This window comes from Miniopterus schreibersii (assembly GCF_964146895.1).
Source record: "Miniopterus schreibersii genome assembly, chromosome: 8".
NCBI lineage: Eukaryota > Metazoa > Chordata > Mammalia > Chiroptera > Miniopteridae > Miniopterus > Miniopterus schreibersii.
This window is the reverse complement of record NC_138109.1, coordinates 32,263,126-32,286,238: the sequence shown is the minus strand read 5'-3', so window position 1 is coordinate 32,286,238 and position 23,113 is coordinate 32,263,126. Positions and strand designations below refer to the sequence as shown.

Here is a 23,113-nt window from a genome sequence, read left to right as displayed (position 1 = left end):
GCCCGGGCCTGGCAGAGGCGCCCCGGTAGGAGAGGTTCCTCGGGACCCATCTTTTAATTTGCCTCGCGCCCTCGCGGCTCTGTATTGTGGGCTCTGTCCAACCGCACCTGCTCTTGGGGGTTGGGCGCAGTGGGGGCCCGGCGGGCGGGGAACTTGCTGGGAGGTGTGAGGCGGGGGTAGTCATTGAAGGTTTCGGGCGAGCTACATGATTCTCGTCTTCGACACGCGCTCCGTGGCGGCGGGGAGCGGAACCAGGCTACTTCTCCGCCTGACAATGCGTTTCCGGGGACCCCTGTGCGCCGCGGAGAAAGAGGGGCTGCGTGCAAGAGATGTGCCCGCGGCGCCCAGTGCATGTGTCTCGGCGTGTTTGGGGGCTCCCTGTGCGCGGTGTCCGCGTGGATCCCTGACTATGGGCCGAGGGTGCGGGCGGGTGTGACGGAATGGAGGGTGTGCCTAAGTCGTGGGACACCCACTGTGTGTGCCTGGCCTCGTCGTGCCACGGAACTGCCCGCCATCCCAGGAACGCTCCTCCCCTCCTTCCTGAGCGAAGGTGCCCGAGGTCCCCCGAGTCGTTGCATCACCCCCTTTCCTTCACCCCAGGAGACGCCCACCCGCTGCCGGGCCTGCATGGCCCGCGGACCCGGCTCACGCCCCCTCTCCCCCCCCTGGCAGGGCTGGTCAAGGAATGCGAAGAGGACCAGTTCCGGTGCCAGAACGAGCGCTGCATCCCCTCTGTGTGGAGATGCGACGAGGACGACGACTGCACGGACAACAGCGACGAGGACGACTGCCGTGAGTAGCCAGCGGGGGCGGGAGGGAACGGCGGGGGCGCCATACTCCGCGCGCACGTGGTGGCAGCTGCCGCCGGGCCACCCGCGGGGACCTCGGCCGGGCAGCCGCAGCCCCAGCCCCGCACAGCCTCTCCGGGGCCGTGTGCCCTCAGCGACCCGGTGGGAGCCGGGCTGCAGGCGTGTCCTAAAGGGGTCGGGGGCGGAGCCCGGGACGGGGTGGCCCGGGAGAAGGGCACGCCGCACCCGGCGGCTGGGCGGGAACTGCGGGCGAGGACGCGACGGTCCCTGCACGCGTCCAGCTGCCTGCGATTCTGCCTTCCCGCACTCCAGCCGCGGCTCCACGGGACGCGCGTGTTTTTCAAAGTTCCACGCAGCGCAGAGCCCCGCTCGCTCCTTTTCTTGCTCGTTTTTTGTGAATGAATGGGCTCCCCGGGGCCCCTGATTGGCTGGGCGAGGACCACCCCATAGCCCCCGCGGCCGGAGCGGCCAATCGTGGTGCCGACGGGTGTGTAGTTTCCCGGCTCTGCGGGCGCCCCGGCCTTGCCCTGGCCCCGCCCCGGCCACACCCCTACGCTCACCTCGCGGGCCGTGGGTGTGGGCGGGACCCGGGAGCTGGAGCTGCTGGTTTTCCGCTTAGTCACGGTGAAGCCCTTTTGTGCCGCGCGGGTTAGCCGACCGCGATCTCCAGCCAGACCGAGCCGGGCATGAGTCATGGGGCAGACCAGGAAAGAGCGAGCCAGGAGGAAAGTTTGTTTCCCCGGAAGGGACCCGAGGACCCCGAGGCCGCGTGTGAACCCCCGGCTGTGCGTTGGTTGCTGGCCATCTTTTCTGAGTATGGTGTTTGCACCCCGGGGGCGACTGCTTTGGAAGTTCCTTCTCGGGGTGCACACAGTGTCGGATGTCTGCGGGACCAGAAGCGAGTTAGCAGGCAGTTCCCACGGTGGAATGTAGTTCCAGGAATAGAAAATCAGGACCTTTTGGAAACAGAATCAGGCGGTTATTCATTCTCCGTTACTGGGCGCCTCCTGCGGGCAGGCCCTGGGGCGCTTGGAGAGCAGGCCCACCCCACTGGCCCGGGGGAACCGGGGCTGAGGGAGGAGAGCAATGGGTGCACAGACCCACAGCTCCACACAGCGGCGCGGGTGGGGGGGGGTCGAGGGAGCACCTAGACAGGCACTGTCTGCTGGGACCTCAGGGTTTTGTGTGTTTTTTAAATCCTCACTGGAGGACATGTTCATCGGTTTTTAGAGGGAGAGGAAGGAGGGGTAGAGAAAGAAAGACAAGCAACGAGGGATAAAACCTGCAACTTAGGTATGTGCCCTGACTGGAATGGAACTCGAAACCTTTTGGTTCATGGGATGACGCTCCAGCCAACTGAGCCACACCGGCCACGGAAAGGTTTTTGTTTGTTTGGTTGGTTGGTTGGTTGGTTTTTAAACTGGGTTTGCCAGCCAGCCTCCGGGTTCCTTTTCTCAGATTCAACCCAGAGTAGGCTCTGTGACTGGGGCACATCTTTTCCTCCTGCCTCAGTTTCCTCACCTGACCACTGGGCTAATGATTCCTGCTCTGGTTTTGAGGACCAGTTCTAGAAATGTAATTGGAAATAATGAGACTAACAGGTGCTGACTGTTAGCTGTGTGCCAACTACTATGGTTGTGCTTATCCTATATAAACTCCTTTAATCTTCAGAATAGTCCTGTTTTACAGACTAAACAAACTGAGGCACTGAGAGATGAAGGTACTTGCCCCACAGCTATTGAGTTGCTAAGTAGAAACTTAAATTGAAGCATCTTACTCCAGAGTTCTTAGACTAATCATGATTCAACTATTTCCCAGTGCTGTTGAAGTTATGAATATGGCTGAGCTGGGGTAAAAGATTATGAGTCTCATCACGGAATTGTTCTCTGTGGTCCCCTTACAGCAGGAGTGCTGAGGGTGAGGCAGGAAATAAAAACTGCGCTTCTGGCCCTGGACAGGTGGCTCAGTTGGTTGGAGCATCCTCCCATACAAAAAAGGTTGTGGGTTCGATTCCTGATCAGGGCACATACATAGGTTGCAGGTTCAAGCCCCTTCGGGGCACAATTGGGAGGCAACCGATTGATGTTTCTCATATCGATGTTTCTCTTTCCCTTCCTCTCTCTTTCTTAAAAAAAAAATCAATAAAAATATATTCTCGGGTGAGGATTTAAAAATAACAAAACCAAAAAACCAGCCCTGGTCTGGTGTTGGTTGAGCGTTGTCCCCTGCACCAAAAGGTCGCCTGTTCAATTCCTGGTCAAGGCACATGGCCATGTTTCAAGTTTGGTGCCCAGTTGGGGTGCATGCAGGTGTCAACAGATGGTGTTTCTCTCTCACATCAATGTTTCTCTCTCTCCCTCTCCCTTCCTCTCTCTCTCAAATCAATTAAAAGACAAAAACAAAAACCTTTGTTTCTGGGCTAGTTTAAACTTACCTCCCTGATTCTTTGTAACAGCAGTCTGCCAAGAGTGGCTGTGAAGAGCAGACATTTTTCTTGTCATCCTGTTTGTAGATAAGGATCTGGCTCAGAGAAGCTGAGTGATTTGCCCAAGGTCACACAGCAGAGAATGATAGAACTTGGTCAGGACATCTGCCTGCCTCCCAGCTCAGGGGCACTATTTGTTTCAGTGGGGGGCATGGTGTGGAAGGATCTAGGAGAGTGATCCAGGATCTATAAAGTCATACTCTGAATGTTAGGCCTGTCCTTTCATCTTTATGAGAGGCTCTGGGCAAGATGAAGGTGTGAAGTAGTGGGTGGCTTGGTTACAACCCCACATGGGACCAAGGGAGCTCTGATGGCCAATCTGAGTTCCTGTTTTCATTCTGAGATAGATGGAGTGGAATCATAGGCAGAGAGTGAACAAAAACAAATAACATTGACGGCTTGGAGTGGAAGGGGTTGGGGCTTTCAGTTAGTAGCAACTATCAGTTCCACACACTTGTCTTCTCTGAGCTTGTTTCCTCCTTATCTGCCACATGGGGGTAGCTGTTCCTCCATCATAGGTTACATGCGTAAAAAGTGTTCACACAGGGCTGGCAAAGGGAAGGAAATGGATGACTGTTCACATCTCCAAGGTCTTTAGAAAGGGGCCGCTAGGAGCCACAAAGAGAAATCTTGAAGAAAGAGCTTGGGGCCTTTGGGTGGCTGTGTTGGGCCAGCTGTTTGAAAGTATCTTTCCTCATGCCTTCCTTCCCTGTATTGGGACTTCCTCCCATTCTGGGCCACCTGCCCAAACTGCATTTCTTTGAACTATCCTCCCCTCAATGCTGTTGGCTTCTCCCTGAGCAGCCTCCCTGCCTTATATCTGACCTCTTTCTTTGGCACTTCAGTCCTTCCACTCCATGAGAACTGCCCCACTTCTGTACCTTTTGACCTGCAAAATGGGGGTTGCAATTTGTAAGTGAAGTCTGTGTGAGGCAAAATGAATTCAAGCTCCTGGGGGACCCAGAATGCAGCCTGTGAATACCAAGAGCTGATGGAGGCTTGAGGAAGGGAGCTTACATAATGAGGAAGCATAGGAAGACTTCCTGGAGGAGGAGTCAGCTAGGCCAAGCCTTGAAAGATAGTAACTAATACCATCCCTTTGGAGCTTACCATTTAAAAATAGATAGTATAATCCCCATATTATAGAGGAGGAAACTGGGGTCAGAGAGGTGAAATGACTCTCCCAAAGTCACACAGCTTCTCAGGGTTGGAGGCAGCACTCAAACTAAGGCCTTTTAAACCCTGATCCTCAGCCACAGCAGGTGGGACTTGGCTCTCTGGAAATACGGGATAGAGCGGGCGGGCTGGGGAAAGGAAAGTCTCCCGGAGCTTCAGTTCCCAGCTCAAAGGGCCTTCAAAGTGTAGGAAGAGTCTGGAAGCTGGAAGCCCAGGGGTGGCCCAGCCAGGGGAAGTTGGGTGGGTCCCTAGCTGTGGACCTGGGTCACGTAGGCCAGCTGGCCCCTTGGCCTCAGTTTCCTGTTGCTCCTTAGTGTCTGGGGGCAGACATGGGGCCTCTGGTTTCTGGCCAGCCCTTTGCTCCCAGAGTAACAGCAACAGTGAACACTTACTGAGCACTTGCTGTGGACCAGGCAGCACTTGTTGTGCTGAGATTCTATGTGCATTACCGCATGCTTCTTGATTCTGTAAAATGGGGTCACTCTATGAAGTACCTGCATCATTCCCATTTTACAAAGGCACAGAGGAGTTAAGTAACCAGCTCAGGGTATACGATATTTTAGTGAAATTGCCGGTTAGTGAATGCAGGCACCTGACTATGGAACCTGTGCTGTCTCACCAGCACTAGCTGGTGACCTCGGGCAAGTCTTTCCAGGCCTGTTTCCCCATCTTGAGATGACATCAACCCCCCCTCTGTCCCTCCTGCTCTGGGAAGAACTCTGTGTTTCTCTTTGTGGATGGGCTGAGGGGCTGGGTGTCCAGTGGACTGGTTTTGTGCTCAGATTCCTCTCCCTTGTTCTGGCTCCTTTAAGCTGCCATGTTCTCCCAGCCCCCATCACCCACCATCCCAGGTTTAATAAAGAGTGGCCGCAGCGAGTTCTCCCATGGCTGAGAGTTCATTAGCTGGGCAAGGCCAGGCTGCAGAAGCGCTGAGCCCTGCTGGGAAGCAGCCTTGTAAATAATTAAAACTCTGCCACAGCTCCCAGCTGGGGCTGCGGCCTGCATCTGCCCTTCAGTGTGCCGCCCGGCCTTGGCCCCATTCTCACACCCCTGACATCAGGCCCAGCTTCATCTCCTTTTTTGGATGGAGTCATCTGATAGATAATGCTGCTCCTCTCTAAACCTCAGTTTCCTCATCTGACCAGGCAACTCCATCATTCACAGTCCTTCCGAGACTCTGACGGGCTCCTGCTGCCCACTCTCCTCTGGCCCGTTCCTGTCTCTTCTATGAGCCCGTGACACCACACTGTAACTTTTGTCTCACTCTCGCTTTCCCACTGCTTCTCACCTCCAGCTGAGGCACGTGCCATTCTGTCTGCCTGGAATACTCTTTCTGCTTCCTCTCCTGGCTACCTTCTTTTTGTCACCTTAGAAGATTCATCTCAGATATTACCTCCTCAGGGAAGCCCTCCCTGCTACCCTCTCTCCCCAAAGCTGAGATACAGGAGTCGAGAGAGGGACTTAGGGACCTGTGTTGAAGTCACAGCTCAGTGGGGCCCTGAATCAGATGCACCTGGTTTTCTATGCTGCTGTTGCCTCTGGCTGAATGGGCTTGGGAATGATTACAGTCTCTCCCTCCCAGAGATGATGTGAGGATTAAATGAGATAATGTGCCTGGTAAGCAGTAGGTGTTCAATGAATGGCGATTAGTATCATTGTTCTTGGAGGGAGGATTTTCACTGAAGTCTAGGTTCTTGACTACGAGACGCCCCTGCTTCCCAGACGTCTGAAGGCTCCTGCAGCTGGGGCTGTCCTCAGCCAGTGGGCTGTACGGCCACAGTGGAGGTTGCCCCAAGGCCATTCAGCTTTGGACCTGGAAGGGAGAGAGGTGCCCAGGGAGGGGCTGAAGGAAGAAATGTGCCAAGTAGGCCTGGTTGGTTTCGGTGAATAGGGCCCTAGGAGGGGCAGAGGATGGCTTCCCTCAGGCCTGTGCTTGTCCCAAGGCTGGTTCTTGTCCTATCTGGCCTCTGCTCCTTTTTCACTGGCTGTGCCTGGGGAAGCCCAACACCCCCAGGGCTCTACCCAGCAGGCCTCAAGTTTCCCTCTCTTCCAGGCCCAGGTCTGTGCCCCCAGGGCTGGCCCTGGCAGGCCTTGGGAGTGCTCGCTGAAGGCTGCCCAATGGGCCTTCCCACGGACCCTCCTGGAACAGTTCCCCTCCCTGAGTTCCTGGGCTTTCTCAGGCCTGCTGGGGATCCTAAGTGCAGCAAGCCTCGGGGCTGGTTGGCCCCCTCCTCCCCAGTTGTCTTTAGGTCACTGACTTGACAATTTTCCCTCCTTGGGGAAATGTCAGCTGCAGGTGAAGCCAGAGAGTTGTCCCCAGGGAGAGGATAAGGAGAGGGAGAACCCAGAGGGCTGATGGAGCAGGAGTGTGTGGACTTTTTGTGCCCATCAAGGGATATAACCAAGTGGAAGCTTTCCTGGCCCCAGGGTGAGAAGTAATGCCCCGAGGCTCCCCCAGGAAGCCAGTCCTGGGCCTATGGGAGGGCATTGGCTGTGTTCTGGGGGCTGTGGAGCCAGGCCCTGGGGCCCCAGTTCTAAGCAGCATTGATAACACCTGCTCACAGATGCCTTACATCCAGATCACCCAGTCTTTGAAGGCCTGGTAGAGATGCCACCTCCTCCAGGTGGCCTTCCCTGACCCCTTGTCCTCTAGCCTCCTAGTTCTTCAGTTCCCAAAACAAGTCCCTGTTCCTCCCTCAGCCTCAGATCCTTCTACTCCACACTGTCCACTCTGCCTACCTTGTGCTGGGCACTAGGGATTCCAAAATAAATAATTCCCTCCAAAGAATTAATAATAGCAGATATTGGCTACTTACCCATGCCTGGCACAATGCTGGGCAATGAGCATTTGTTAGCTTTGTTCCTCACAACCCTGTGAGAATGTTTTATTATTAAACCCTTAGTGGTGGAGCCAGGATTTGACCCAGGCCTGTCTGCTCTGGGGACAGGCTCTTCCTCCCAAGCTCTCTGCCTACCCTGCTGGGATCAGAGGCCTGGGGCTCAGAGGGTGTGGAGAAAGTGGGTAGGTGGCCACAGTGTCCAGCTGTGCCTCCCTGGGCTACAGGTTTGCAGCCTGGGAATAGGGTTGGGAGGGACTCTTATCTCTGGAGACCCCTCAGAGCCCCAACATAAAACCCCCCTTTTCTAGCCTCCCGGGGCTTGACTCTCCACCATTTATGAAGGCCTCTCTTGGCCATTGTTTATGGTGATTACTCTTCCAACTATGGTACAGATAGGGGAACTGGGGACCCGACAATACGTCACTGATGCAAGTGACCTCAAGGAGGATCAGCCCCAGTTGTACTAGGAGTGTCATTCCCCACTTACCATCCTTCCTTCAGAAAAGCCCAAGAACCCAAGTCATCGAGACTATTCACAGTGTAGTCTTCATTTCTCTGAAGACTTCATTTCCCTCGCTCCTCCATGCAATTCCCTGACTCTAGGTCTTTGCACATACTGTTTCCTCTGCTAGGATCATCCCTTCCCTGATTCCTATCCATCCTTCAAAATTGGCTCATCTCCACCTCCATGAGGCTTTCCTCATCTTCCTGGTGTTATCTCACCTCTCCCGTGTCTGGATGCCTATGGCTTTGTGCACCCTTGTCATAGCCCATCATAGGAGCTCCAGGCGCCTTGGGAGTGTCTGTGAGCAATTTGAGGTAGGGACCCCAGGACCATAGGGCCTCTCACAGAGGCGGCATTTGGGGGATGACGTATGAATGAATAAATGGGACTGAGGAAATGTTAATCACTTTTGAGGGTGAAAAGCTGATAGATCAGGTGTGGGGGCCAAGGAGCTTCTGAGAAGGCCCTGAGGGGCCCTTGAGGCTGGAGAAGGGAGCTGGGTATCCTAGAGACCATAGTCAGGCTCCCTCTTAGGCCACCTGAAGTCTAGAGAGCACAAGCGACTTATTGGCAGTCACACAGGGCCTGGGCTTCCTCTTGGCACGTGGACTTCTCAGAGCTCACCCTGCAGACTTGTGAGCTTCTCCAGCCCCAGGCTTCAGAAGGTGTAACCAAGGCCTGGTGACTGGAAATGGCTCCAGGTGTCAACAGAGACCCAGGGTGTCCTCAGTTCCTGGGCAGGACTCAAATCAGAACAGTATGCTCCCTCCACCTTCCCCCTGTAGCACCCACCTACCACCCCTGCCCTCTCTCTTCCCTGAACAAGGTGTTCCCAGGCTAAAGGCTGGGCACAGGCTTCTGCACACAGAAAGGGCTTTGGGGGTCTTCAGGTGCACCACTACCCCTGGCTGGCCCTACCTACGCACCCCTGAATTGCCAGGAACTCATCTAAAATAATAATGATTTAACAAGCATGTTGGCTGCTAGGGGCTTTCCCATACAAGAACTTCTTCAGCCAGGGCCAGGAAAGAGCCAAAGCTCACTTTGCCCAGGTGGTTTGGCTGGTCAGTGGCAGGACTGGGCCAGGCCTATCTGCTTGTAAAGTCTGATGCAGGTGAAAGACATACACACTCCACATTCACACATCGCGGTCACAACAGTGTGAGTGGTGCACGGGATGAGCTGTGGCCTCCCTTCCTGTCCAGCCACTCCAGGTGTCCCTCTTAGCCAGCCCACCAGTGGGTATACTGGCTCCCTCCTGAGCAGCTCTGCTAGGGGCTTTCTCATACAAGAACTTTTTCAGCCAGGGCTAGGAAAGAGCCAAAGCTCACTCGCTCCAGGTGGTTTGGCTGGTCAGTGGCTGTGTGCCCTCAACCATTTTTAATCCCCAGCCATGCTCACCTGGCTCCTCTCAAAGCTGCTGTATGTCACAGACCCCAGGCATAGCCTCTCAGCTGGAGTGGTTCAGGAAAAGCCCCTACTATGAGCTCCCCATCCACTGCACCTGGTCGGACCTCTGTGTCCCTAGCAGGGCCTCACACAGATGCCCACAAGCTGGCCTCTTTGGGGGTGTGGAACCCAGCAAACTATCAGGTCCCTCAGAATGCCCTCTGGTGACTGAGAGGATCACCCAGCAAGCCAGAGTCATGGGGCTTTCTATTCCCATGATCCCTCACGGCCTCTACATACTCGCCTCTTGGAACATGGCAGGACAGACAGCCCAAAGCCTCTCTAGGGTCTGGGGGTCCATGGGAGTGGTCATGTGGCCACTTCAGTTGCCATAAGGGACTTTAGGCCAGTCACTCGAGACTATTTCAGTTTCTAGCCCTCTCAGCCTTTTCCAGTTTGTATCTCACAGTCATCCTGGGAGGCAGGTGGTACAGGAGTTCATTATTACCCCCATTTTCCCGATGAGGAAATTGAGGCTCAGGGAGGGCACAGGGCTCCCCTAGGGCCACACAGCTAATTTCGGAAGTGCTGATGCTAAGACTCGCTCCAGCTGATTTTATTTATTTATTTTTCCAGAGGAAGTAACTATGATTATATAAGAGTAATTTCATACTTGTAATTAAAAAAAACACACACACAGACAATACAGAAAGGCAAAAAGGATGGTAACAATCACCCTTGGTTACACCGCCATGGAGGTGGCATATCTCCCCAGAGGTTTTCCTCTGCATGTGAGCTGATGGGAACACGTGTTATTTTTTTAAACAAAAATGAGGATGTACTATGCCAATTCTTTCTCCCCACGTCATCCATGTCTTTCCACGTCAACAACAGTAGATTCATATCGTTTTAAAGGACTGGGTAGTATTCTGTTGCATGAGTCATTCCAAGCGAATGATACCGTCTCCTGCTAACAGGCGTGTGTCTGGTTGGCCGTTTTTCTTTTCCACACAGTGCTGGGATTACCATCCTTGAGCTACATCTTTGTGCGTTTGTCTGATTCTTTCCTTAGGATAAATTCTTACCAAAGGGGTTGCTGAATGTGTGCATGTTTGAAGAAAGCCGCATTGCTCTCTCGAGGAGACTGTTTTCGCATCTCACAACACCACCTAAGGCCCCATGGCCCTTTCCAGCCAGGCGGCCCACAGGACTTCCTTCTTCCTTGAGCACAGGGCCACTTTGTCCTGGGTTCACAGGGCAGACAAAGTAACCAGATCTCATCTGCACAAAGCAAAGCAAAGAGAAAGGACAATTGTGTTCTGGCCCCAAGGACTACCCGCCCCCACTGAAGAAAACAAAAGGGAACAAAATTGGCCTTCGTCCTTCTTAAGATGTTTGTAGAATTCATCTCCTCCACAGCATTATATTTGTTTTGTCTCTACCTTCAAGCTGCTGTGTGACCCTGGGCGAACAGCTCGCTCGCTCTGAATTTCGTTTCCCCTTTGGCCATTGGTCCTTGCTCTACCTACACTGCAACCAGCACCCTGAGCAGATTCCTTCTCCCTGGAGCTGGGCTCAGGGCCGGTCCTGGCCTGGGGATGGGTGACCTGTGGCCCTCAAGCTCCTTACTGCCTGGTGAGGATTGGAGGAGCTTGGCTGGCTTGGTGGGTGGATTCTGGGCAGGCAGAGAGGGAGGGTAGCTGGACTTCTTAGGGTCCACTTCCAGAACTCAGTCATTAGGCCCAGTTTCCTTGGGCTACTTCCCCTTCTGCCTTCTTCCCATGCCCATGTTTGGGCTGGATGCAGCGGAGTGATGGAGAAAAGAAGAGTCAGGTCCTTCAACCCCGTGACCCACTGGGCCAGGGGCCCTGGTGTGGGTCTTAGATTCTGAGCCTTAGATCCTTGGTCTGTGAAAGGGGATAAGCCCAGCTCGGGAAGGTGCACAGGCTGACGCAAAGCATTCTGCACAGCCCCTGGTCCTGAAAGTGAGCATCGTCATTCCCCTTCCCAAGCCTGTGACCCTGCACGGGGAACAGCTGACTAGAAGGGACCAGCAGCAGCTTTCTTCCTCCGCCACCAAGGACACAACAAGAGGGCAGCTGCTGAAATAGCAGCAGGAGAGATGTAGGTCAACTGGCCAGTTGGGAGAACTTGGCTGCCTGGAGAACAGCAGCTGCTCCAGTTGGAAGGGACTGTAGGAAGCATCCCATCTGCATTGGGAGCCCCAGGGTGGCTGCTTCTCGGGTGGCCTGGGGGAGCTAGTTCCGCAGAGGGAGCCAAGGAGAACTGGTTAACCAGCCAGACCTGGCATGGTTGGCTATCTAGGAGGGATCGTGGTTTACCAGTGGGTCCAAATTCACATCAGAGAGTTGGCAGCTGATAAGAGGCAGGAAGGCCCCACCAGGCCCAGGTTAAGCTGCTCAAGTGAATAGCTGGAGACCAAGGCTGGGCTTTCCTGGTGGCCTGAATCCAAGGACTTGCAGGTAAGGGCTCCTCTCTCCCTCTCCAATTCCTGGACCCCGAGCTGCCATCTGCTGCCGACCTCACCTCAGAGCCCTCTCAACTGTGTGCCCCAGCACCATGCGTGTGTGTGCGTGCTCAAAGAGGGTGCTCCAAGAGGGAGGTGACTTATGGACACACGGAGGCTGCAGGGCCAAGGTGACGTTCTTCCTCCTCCCACACTGGCCAAGGCAGCCCAGCCCAGCCAAAGCCAAAGCCCCGCACTGGCCGTTTGTGGTGGGGAATTATTTGTAGCTGGAGAGGCACCAGCAATCTCTGTTCCCAGCCTGGCCCTCCCCCCCACAGCAGCCTCTCCCCATCAAGCCACGGCCTGAGCCCACTACCTAGCCCCCACCTAGAAAGCTGAGGTCGATACTATCACCAAGGCCCAGAACACAGACCCACCTCTGCTTTACCTCTGTCCCTCTTGGGGCCTCTGCTCATGGGGAGCCAGGCATCTCCAGGCCTCTTTTGGCCTAATTCTCTGGGATTCTTTTGTTTTTCCGTGAGATCCAGGGCATTCCAGGAGTCCCCCACAGTCAAACCCCAGGTGGGGGTGGGGAGGTGAAAGGAGGCCTGGAGCAGGGGGCAGGGACTGTGAAATCCAACCCCTTACACAGGGGACATGGCCTAAACTTACACGCAGAGCCGGAACCAACCACTTATTAGCTGAACCTACCTTCACTCAAAGGTTTCTACCTGTTTATTTTTTTGCTGAGTCTGACCAGGCCAGCAGAGCAAACTTTATATCAGCTGTGCTTGTGACACTCTTTTGTCTCCCTTTCCTGCACCCACCCCCCCGCCCCCACCAACCCTTCACCCCCACAGGCCACAACTGTCTGTTTCTCAGGGGAGCAGAAGGAGCAGGGACAAGTGTGGCCTCCCAGTGTCAGCCAGACCTAGGTTGCCACTGCAATTCTTCCGCATCCTAGTTGGGGGGCCTGGGGCAAGTCCCTTGAACCTGAACCCCAGATGTGGTCATTTCTGGTGTGTATAAAGTACCTAAAACCTTGTTGGGTCCCACAGTAACCCTAACCCTAACCCTACACCAGGAATTGGGCCACACCAGGGCACACAGGTCTGCCAGTCTGTGGTTGCAGCCCTGTTCCCTGTGCCCCCACCTCTCCTAGACCCCTCCTCTTCTCTTTCCATGGTTTTGGACCCCTCCCACACTTGCAGAGTCTCCCCCCTTATCTGTGTGGGTTAACTGAACCCTGTTGCCACTCCTACCCACACTCTTGGCTCTCAGCCCCACCAGGAACCAGGTAGCCTCACCTTGTCACTGACTTGTTGAGTGACCTGATCAGGTCTCTTCTCCTCTCTGGGCTTCAGCCTCCTCACCTGTACTGGGAAGATATTAGGATTGGATGCAGAATTTGAGTCACTTTGGGCAGCTTTTGAAATTCAGATTTCCTGGACTCTTTCCAGGCCTGACTCCAAACCTCTGTTTGCTGTGCAGCCAGGTGGGAGCTATAGATGTGACGACACCTTCCTCTCCCTCCCAGCTCCCCTGCCCCTGACTGCTCCTGTATGTGTCACCTCACCCATAAGAGTCCTCCTTGTGTGGCACAGATAACAGCCAAGCCTCTAACCAGGCTGCCTGGGGTCACTATTTCCTAGCTGTGGGACCCTGGGCAAGTTGCTTCACCTCTCTGAGCTCTTGCCTCATCTGTAAACTGGAGCCATCAATGCCTAACCCTCAAGGTGGCTGGAGGATATGTGAGTTAATTTACAAAAGGCACTCAGAGCAGTGCCTGGCTCAAGATCAGTGCTCAAGTCAAGGTTAGCTAAGCTCATTTGACCTTCTGTGAACCTTCATTTCCTGTCTGCACTTCAGGAATTCCCTCCCAGGCCTTGCTTCTTCACTGCTGGGTAGAATGGGAGGGGCTAGGGCCCCCCTTTGTCTCCCCTTCTTCCCTGAGGCCCCAGGCCATAACTTACTGTCCTCGTTTAATTAGGAAGAGTCCTTCCAGGGACCTCATTAGGAAATGAGCCCAGAGCCTCAGGGACCTCTGGAAGGAGTGGGGTGCAGGAGGAGGTTGCATTGTGCCTGCCCCTGCCCAGCCCTTGGCCCTGTGCTCGCTCCTTTAGAGGAGAGGATACACCTGTGACATGGAACGTGGGCAGCCAGCGCCTCCATCCTCTGTCCCCTGCCCTGCTCCTGCCTTGCCCACTTGATGGGGGTGGGGAAAGTTGAGAGAGGAGGCTTCTCTGGTTCTGCCCATTGTCCCCAGCCTGGCAGAGCAGGCCTTGGTGAAAGTGTGTTGAGCGAATGAATGAACTGTGGCTCTTGGGACTGGAGCAGCATCCTCATTTGGCCAAAGCAGCCTCCCCACTCTCATCCCAATGCAGGAATTCCCTTGGCAGCCCCAGGGTGGGGTGTGTGGAGGGGTTTCCAGTTTCTTCTTGAATACCTCCAGGGATGTGGAACTCACTAACTGGCCAGATAGCCTCTTCTGTCCCTGGACAGCTCTTCCTGTTAGAAAATCTGTCTTCCTTTCCATCCCAGATCTGCCTCCTATGAGTGTCCTGTCCCTCTCTGGTCCCACCTTTGTTTCTGGGGCCTGTGCTCACAGAGACTGCCCCCCACCTTCACCCCAAGCCTGCTTCAGGTCCTTTCCCAGCCTGTGACAGCTGACATGCTGTGTAGCCTTGGGTAAGGCCCATCCTCTCTCAAGCCACTGCTTCTCAGGGGCTGGTGGGCTGCACACTCTTGGGCTCTATAAACACTAGCTGCCTCCTATAACCTACTTGCCAGGGAAGACGGATGTGCCGTGCCTTAAGGTAAAGGTGACATCTCTGTAGACAGCGTGGTTTCCTGGTCAGCAGGGTGGCAGTGCCCAGACCCTACGATGACCTGCGCACAGGCACTCGGGGGCTGAGTATGGACCAGTTCTGCCTCTGGCACCAGTCCACAGCATGGACATCACCTGGGCCTTGGTCAGGAACATGGGAGTTGTCACAGCCCCTCTCTCCCTCACCTATAATAGCCACCAAATCCTTAGATTCCTCTCCTGCTACCTGCCAGTCCAAGCCCCTTCCCCATCCCGCTGCAGCCTCTCTGGTCCCTGCAGCAGCACTGACCATGCTCCGCTCTGCAGCTGAGTGCTCTTCAGGACACACAGTTCCACCCTGCTGTTGCTCAGCATCCCACAGTGACATCCGCCGCTCATAGGGCCGAGTCTGCTTGACTGCCATTCAGGGCCCTTCAAGACCTAACATGCACCTGACATTTCTCTAGTCCCAGACCTCACAGTTCTGTGCTGCAGCCTTACCTCAAAGGAGAACAAATGTCACAGAAGCGTCACCCTCTCACATGCGGTTCCCCTCTGCCTAAGGCCCTTCCTCTGCTTGTCTGACCCTGCTTTACCTCAAGAGTCTCCATTTCCAGGAAACTTCCCAAAAGGTAAAGAACTGGTTTCTTCCTCATGTTCTGGAGAAATTCAAGGAGAAATAGAGCCCTTTGGAAGGAAGGTGTGGAGGAACCAGGGCCGAGCATCCTGTTTGGGGTGCTGGTGTGGACAGGTCCAGGAGGCCTGGCCACTGTCCCGATCCTGCCTCTAGCACAGCTGTGTGACTGCTCTCTGGGCCTCAGCTTCCCCAGCACTGCCCTGCGCACCTCACATTAACATGGGGAGAATCATTACCTTGGTGGCCCTGCCTTGTGTTCTTGCTGCCATTTATCCCTCAGGACATTTTTCTGCCAGTTCTTATACCGTTCTGACCTTTCCACTTCCAGGAGGAGGGCAGGCTGGATCTTAATTCCCACATTAAACAGAAAGAAGCTGGGGACACCAAACATTTGCTTGCATAAGGCTCTGTGATTCACAAAGCCCTTGCCACATATTGCCTCTGGGCTCCTGGTAGTCCTTTGGAGGCCAGCCCAGCAGAATTTACTGCTCAGCTGTACAGATGGGGACACTGAGCCCACAATCCCACAGGATTCTGACCCCTTAATGCGCAGGGAGAGGTAAGGGATGAAGACAGATGGGTGGCTTGCTGTGGCCGTGGTATGTGGGGGTTACAAGTAAGTGGGTGGTCACTTGCTGGCTGGCCCTCTTCCCCTCCCCACTCTCACTTTGTCAATGTCTTCATCAGCAGGAAAGATGCAGATACACAGAAGGGAAAGGAAGGCACAGGGGTGCGGGGAGAGAGGGAACGTGGGATTGGGGGAGAGCGCTAGGAAGGCGGGGGGGAGGGGTCCAAGCAGAGTTGCTGCTTACTCTTGTGGTTCTCACAGTCTGTCTGCACCGATTCCTGACAGATGGAGGGTAGGGGAGAGCTGGTGCCAAGAGGCTGTCACCGCAGGCGGGCAGAGTTGGGGGGAGGGTGCTTTGTTACCAGGGTTTGTATGGGGAGGGGGCAGCAGCTGGTGGTCTGGCTGCTGGGCCTCCTTGGAGCGTGCTCCCCGGGAACCATGGTTGGGGGGGCATGGATACTGTGGGGCAGAAAAGTGGGCAAGGGGTGAGCCCACCACCTGCCTGGGACTGGCCGTGCCCTTGCAGAGACAGCCACCCCTCCCTCTTCCACACGCTGCTGCTAGCAGGCCCCTCCCTCCAAGGATATCTCCTACCTGTCCCTCACTGGGTATCAGGAGTAGGCAGGGGCCCTGGGGGCTGGCACTGATGTGTGGTCAAGGTGGACCAGAGCCCGGAGAGCACGGGCACTGGGAGACACTGGGTGGCACTGGGCACTAGGAGACCCTTGGAGTCACAGGCCATGGGGGGCTCAGAGCAGGGTAGAACCCAGCCTCATGTCTGCTGGGCCAGAGTTCAGCCCCTCTGTGAGCTGCCCTGGGTGTTTCCCAAGCCTCCTTCATGGCAAAGTGCCTCTTCTTTTTTCTCCAGGCTCTCACACATTTACCGGGTAGGGGGGAGGCAGGCCTGACTCGGCGTCTGTTTGGCATCTTTAGCATCTCTTGCCTTTTTAGAGTGTAGGTTTTTCCAGGCAGGATTGGATCTCATGCTCTCTTTCCCAACTGCCCCTCACCCCCAGTGCCCAGCACAGGGCTCAGCACAGAGGAGGGGACAATGAATACTTGCTGAATTAATAGAAGGATCCAATGCCTGCACACCTCCTGGGATGGAGACTTCATTTTTTCTAAGGAAGTTCTTTCTATTTCCAGAGACAAAGTTCTTTCTGATTCTGTTCTGAGAGGTCCTGTGGGTCCCAGGCCCATCACTGGAGCCATACAAAGACCCCCTGGCCAATTCTCTGCCTTAGAGCAGCCTTGTAGCAACTGGAAACCCCCTGAGCCCGCCTTGTTCCTCGGTGGTGCCTGGCAGGCTGGGTCTTCATGCACTAATCTCCGGTTGTCAGCAGTCACAGTTGTCAGTCACTGAGCCCTCATTCAGTGCCAGGTGGTCTCTCATTTGATCCTCACATCAGCCCCATAAGATAGGTACTGTTTGTTCCCCATCTTACAGAGGAGAGCCATGAGGTAGAGGTAATGAGTGGCTTCCTCAAGGTCATATGGCTAGTGTCTGAGTCAGGAGGTGGGGGTTGGCAGAGGGGGCCAGGAAGGCTTCCTGGAACAGGGGATTGTGGCAGGGCTTGGGGGTACATGGCTTGGCAGGGATGAAAAGCAGTCACAGCCAAGAGATAGATATGCCCCTGCCGGCCCCCTCCTTCCCCACGTGATTCGCAAGCAGATTCTTCCCTCAGGTGAGACCTAGGGCCCTGGGACCCAGAGCCCCTCCTGCCCCCTGGAGACCAGGGCATGGGGGTGCTCCTGGTGGAGCCCAAGGACCTTAAGACAGCCTGACCTGTTCAGTGACCCAAGATGTGTGCAGGATGATGGCTGGGGCCTGATGTGTTGGGATGGGGGGATGGGAGCTGGGCCTCCTTCCTGCTGCCGCTTACACTTGGCTCAGGTCAGAGGTGTCTTCCTCATTAATATTAATAATGGCAATCATTAATGATGAATTGTGGTGTGCCTGCCCCATGCCAGGGCTGGGCTGGGTACCCTGGAAAAAGCTGAGAGAAGTAAGAGATGATACCAATCTTGAGAGTAGGGCTGCACCTTCCATGCATTTATCTCTTCCTCAGGGCCTGACAGGGCACTTGCGGGAAGCTTAATAAAATCTCAGTGGTTGAAAAACAGGTGCCTAGACCTCTCTGGTGGGATACTCACTGCTAAAAAACACACTTCTCCCCTTCCTTCATCATCCACAGATGGATTCCACATAGAGCCCTCCCCTTGGCTCTGTGGATCCTTCCAGAGGCTCTCCAGTGAATGCAGTGGGGGCTGTGTTCCCCTCACCCCCACTGACTATCCATGCAGCCTTGGGCAAATCGCATCCCTTCTCAGTGCCTTGGTTTCCTCATCTGTACAATGAGGTTATAATAGTCCCTTCCCCCAAGGGCTACTGGGAGATTTACTGAGATGATGAGCACAGGGACAGTGATCATCAGTGTTTGCCCTGATGCTTATGACGGGGGCGGGAGGGAAATGCGGATCTCAGAGCACCTGTGCTCTTCACACGTGACTCCAGAATCCTCTGACAGCCCTTCGAGAGGGGATTTGTCCTGTCCTCTTTGCACAGAGAGGTGAGGTGACTCCAAGATTCCTCAGCATAAAAGTGGCAGATTTGAACCCTGGTCTCTCAGACTCTGAAGCCTGTGCATTTGCCACTGCGCCAGGTGGGAGCAAAGAGCTTAGACTGAACGCTCCTTTGGAATTAGAGTTGCAGAGGCTCCTGGCTTCCCTTGCTGATCCCCCAGATCCCAAATCTCTCCTAATCCTGGGAGAGAGGCAGCCCCTATGGTCACGTCTGTCAGCAGCTCTGAGAGCCCTCCCCAGGCCTCTCACCTCCCACGGGAGCAGGGAAGTGGCAGTCGAGGGCCTGTGCTGCAAGGATGGGGGATTTCCCAGCTCTGGTTTAGATCTGTCACAACATTAATGTTAATTAAGCCTTGTTAATTCAGCCCTCTGCTTACGCAGAGCTCCTGACAGCAAATTACTCATAAGTGAGGCGGTAAATTTATTGCTGTGTTTCCCCAAACACTCAGCAGCAAAGAATGCACCCCTGGAGAAGGCAGAGGCAAGGCCTGGAAGGCAAGTGCTGCCAACCGGAACCACCATGCTCTCGTGGCCCAGAGAACAGGCCAGAGCTCACCCAGAGACCTGGGTGAAGCTGGACTTTGGTCCAATCAGAACAGGCTGCCTGGAGACGTAGTGAGCTCCCCATCACAGGAAGCATGTAACAGGAGGACAGGGAGCATTGCAAGTCCCTCTGGACCAGCCCATCATCTTTCCAACTCATCCATCTCACACAGCAGACTGAGGTGGCTCTATGCTTTGTTTGCTCTCACAATGCCTTGAAGTCACACAGTAGGGCTCATAAAGGGCAGGTTTGGATCTGGTCGAAAGCCCAGAACTACAGTCTGACAGGAGCCCTGGTGGCCCTGCAGGGACTGAGCTCCCTGTATGCTGAGGTGTGCAGGCTGGGCCAGACAACCCTGCCAGGGTGCCACTAAGGGGTCTCTCTCTGTCTGAGGTCATGGGGCACTCTTGGAATCAGGATCAGGCCCACATCTTGAGTCCAGCCTTCCTTGCTAGACTAGGCATCAACCCTGTGGATCCTTCAGAGATGAGTGCTCAGCCTCTCCTGAGTGCAGTGGGAGCCCCTCCCTCTCCCTGCCCCCCCCCCCAGGACCTGCTTCTCTCCTTGGCCTCAGGCTGGCCATGCCTGGGACATTTGGAACAAACCCATGCCCTGGGTTCCTAGAATATTTTTTAAATTAATTAGAGCATTAAATGGTAGCCCTCTGGGAGAATCCCACCATCTGTTTGTCACAGGAAAGGCAGGAAAATCTATGAATATTTGACTGTAGTGTGTGAGCATCGTATGAAGCCACCTGTGCATGTGTGGGTGTGTGGTCCATGTGCTGCGATGTGTACACAGTGCAGTATATTGTGCACATCTGAGTGTGCAAATGTGTGTGCCCATCTGCACATATGTATGCTGTATGCATGGGCCTGAGTGTCTACACGTCTGCTTGAGCCACTTCTGTGCTTAGGCCTGGATCTTTGGTGTAGTGAGTCAGGCTGCGCTGTGTGCAGAGAGGGGGCAGCCTCTCGTCCCCTCCTGGCTCAGGTGGTGGTCACAAACCACCAGCAGTGGGGCAGGGTTAAATTTAGCAAGTGCATGGCAGGCCTGCAAGGGGCAAGCAGGGCAGGATTCTTGTCCCGTTTGACAGATGGAGAAACCCAGGCTCCCCAAAGCACAGAACCAGGGTGTGAAGGGGCCAGGACTGGAGGTCAGCCAGGACTGGGGCTCCCTGTGCAGTGCTCTTTCTGCTCCAGTGGACTGTTGCCCCAGCCAGTGCTTCATGCCTTTGCCACCTTTTTGCTGGTGGATTTTCATGGCAACTCAGAGAGGTTCTTGAGAGGTTGTCACCCCCCTTTCTCAGGGTTGCTCAGAGGGCAAGGTCAGGACTTGCACTGCAGATCCTCCCTGTTTTGTGGAGGAGGCAGCTGGGCTGCTGGCCTGGCCCACGGTCATGGTGTCAAGGCAGAATACTGGGCTGATGAATGGTCCTGAGCCCATCCTGTCCCTTTCTAACCCTCACAGGATGGTTTTAAGAACTAAATGAGGAGGTGTATACAAAGGGCTTCATAAACCTCAAGATGCAGTGGACAGATGAGGCCCTGTCCCAAAGGTGCCATCGCACTACGATCAGGGCCACGTGTCCTCGAGGTTCCTTGAGGAACAGGCCAGGATGTGGGGTCCCAGACAGTCTCATGCCCTCCCCAGCCTTTCGGACCGTGAACCTTTCCCAGAACCATCTGCCTGGTGCGGGCACTGCCCTCCAGCTCCAGTCTTCCACATGTGGCTCGTCATGAACTAGAGGAAGACTGGGGCTCAGAGAGCAGTGGGACCCACCACTATCCAACAGGTGAATAGCTTGCTCCAGGCCACACAGCAGCTCAGGGTACATCTGGAACCAGCCGGCCCCGGCTCTGTTCTTGGTGCTGCCCTGCTGAGTTTTGGGAAAGGGAGAAAGAGGTGGTTCCTGTGCCTGGAGGGAAGGATGTGGCAGTGCCAACCAACTGTAGAGAACGTGGGACCCCCTGGAACCCCAAATCATTATGCATGAATGAAGGATTTTTAAAGCAATGTTTTGATGATTGTTGTTTTTAATATGTATGTGGAATGCAGGATGGTGATTATGGTTTCTACCTTGGGCGGTACGTTCTGTATAAATAGAAAAGCCCCAAGCCTCAAAGTTGCATTCATTCATTTATTCTTTCAGCCCTCACTCCAAGCATTCCCCCAGTGCCTCATGCAGACCTCATCCTGCTTCCAGTGAGCTGCTAGTCTAGTGGGGAAAGGGAGCTGAGTGACAGTAACACAGGGTGATAAGGCTGTAGCCAGAAGAGGTCTCAGATCCCACAGGGGTCACTGAAGCCTTCCCAGTGGAATCAGGGAGGGAGCCCTCCACTCTCAACTCCCAGTGAGGCAGATGTGCTTACCACACTCCCTGGGCCCCCAGCCTCACATGGGCTCGACCTTGGACAGCCTCACCACTCACCCAGAAATGGGGAGTGGCTACCTTCCAGCTTCACTTCCCCTCTACTCCCCCACACAGCTCTCCTGGGCTCTGGCCCACACACGAGTGGAGGAGAGGCCCCCCTTGAGGACCCTGGTTCTCAGTGGGGCTCAGGAGAGACCAGTGTGGGGGCAGGGGCAGAGGTGGCAGGGAATGTTGGTGGCTGGACCTCCCTGTGATTTCCAATCACCAACTGTACGTCTAGGTGGGCCAGTCTTGGCTCTGCCAAAGTTTATAATCGTTGAGGGATTAGCTGGGGACACCACTTCTAAAACAGCTTGTCCTGTGAACCCAGCTGGCTGTCTGGCAACAGCTCTACCTGGACCTTTTTCTCCAAGGAACAGCCCTTCTACTTTATGCTTGGAGAAACCATGTTAGGAAGGACCACCGGGCCGGGCCTCCTGATGGCCTTTAACAATTGAAACAAAAACTTCCTGAGGGCCTGCTATGTGCAAAGCCTGGGGCTGGGGAGCAACCAAGAAGAGTTGGGAGGAGCTTCTATCACTATTTTCTAAGTACCAGGCCTTACATTGGACACTGATATATATGTTCTCTCACAACCAACTATCCTGCAAGTCAGAATTCATCATCACGGTTTTAAGTGAGGAAAACGCAGGTTCCGAATGGTCAAGTAAGCTGCCTGAGGTCACACAGCCAGTAAGGGACAAAGCCAGGATTTGAGCCCTGGTTTCTTAACCTGCTCCTGGTGGGAGGAGGACCACAGCGGCCAGAAGACTAGCATCTTCCAGACCTCTGGGTTGGGAGAAAATGGTCACTTGAAGAAAAGCCCGATGTGGGTGGGATTGTCATAGGGTAACAGGCATGCTTTCGAACCAGCTGTTTCAGAAGTGGCTTTTCTTTCATCCAAGCTGTGGACCTGTCTTGTTGGGGGAACCACACTGACTCAGAACCTCAGGGTGATGGGCACCCAGTCTTAGGCGCTCCTAGAAGTGAGAGGGGTGGCCGAGGTCTGGGCCAGGATGCCATTGGGAAGTGAGGATCTGCTGGCACCTCCCTCCCTCTGCTCACCTCCCACAGCCATGTCTGTTTCTTTTTGCCCAGCTCTGTCCTGGAGTCTCACAGCCATCCTGCTGGGACCTTGCCAGAGGCACTGAGCTGTGGCCCACAGCCATTGACTCTGCCCACACTGCCTGCCTCATGGGTGGGGAGTCTCTTGCCAGAGCCCTGAGCCCCAGCCTTGCAGGGTATGGCCACCTCTTAAGTTCTTACCTAACTGCATGGTTTGCTAGCACCCAGTAGGGCACCAGGCACACAGTAGGCCACCTACTTGATTCTTTTGGTTTCCAGCAGCAGAGACCTGAGACTTTCCAATTAGAAGAGGGGTCATCAGAAGCTCCACCCTCCCTGCTCCCTTCCAGGACACAGGACTTAAGGGTGTGAGCTGGGCAAGAGGAGGCCCCGATGGCCCCTACACTAAGCTCTCCCTGAAGAGGGCCTGGGGACCTCCTCTGCCCTGAGCACTTGCCAAGCAGTCCAGTGGCAATGCGTGGGCCTGCCTTTCCTCCCCCCTTGCATAGCTGTCTCCCAAGAACAGGGACTTTTCCCTCATTCCCATCATTAGGGTGCCAGGGCAAACAAACAGCCTGGTCCAGATGAGCCCGGGGCCACAATCACAGTCCCTTTTTGGGTTTTCTCTTTATTTCTAGCAGTTTTGAGAAGCCTGGAGTAATTGGTATCCCTCACAGGTTAATAGAACTGCTGCCTCCTCAGTATTATGCCTTAATTTCCTTTACCGCATAGCAAGTTGGAATTAATCGTCCCTCTCCCTCCTTTTTCCCACCGAAACCTATTACCAGCCTGTCTGCTGGTTCAAGTCATTTTGTGGCAGCTCTTG

General features: G+C 54.8%; 1 protein-coding gene across 7 annotated transcripts in view; it reads left to right on the top strand.

Annotated features, from left to right (window-relative positions):
- Positions 1 to 23,113, top strand: part of LRP8 (LDL receptor related protein 8) — a 70,585-nt gene that overhangs the window by 231 nt on the left and 47,241 nt on the right. For all 7 annotated transcript variants that reach the window (XM_081146265.1, XM_081146263.1, XM_081146262.1 and 4 more), the window contains exon 2: positions 673 to 792. In XM_081146265.1, coding sequence (XP_081002391.1) covers positions 673 to 792 — 120 coding nt within the window. The remainder of the gene's footprint in view (positions 1 to 672; positions 793 to 23,113) is intronic.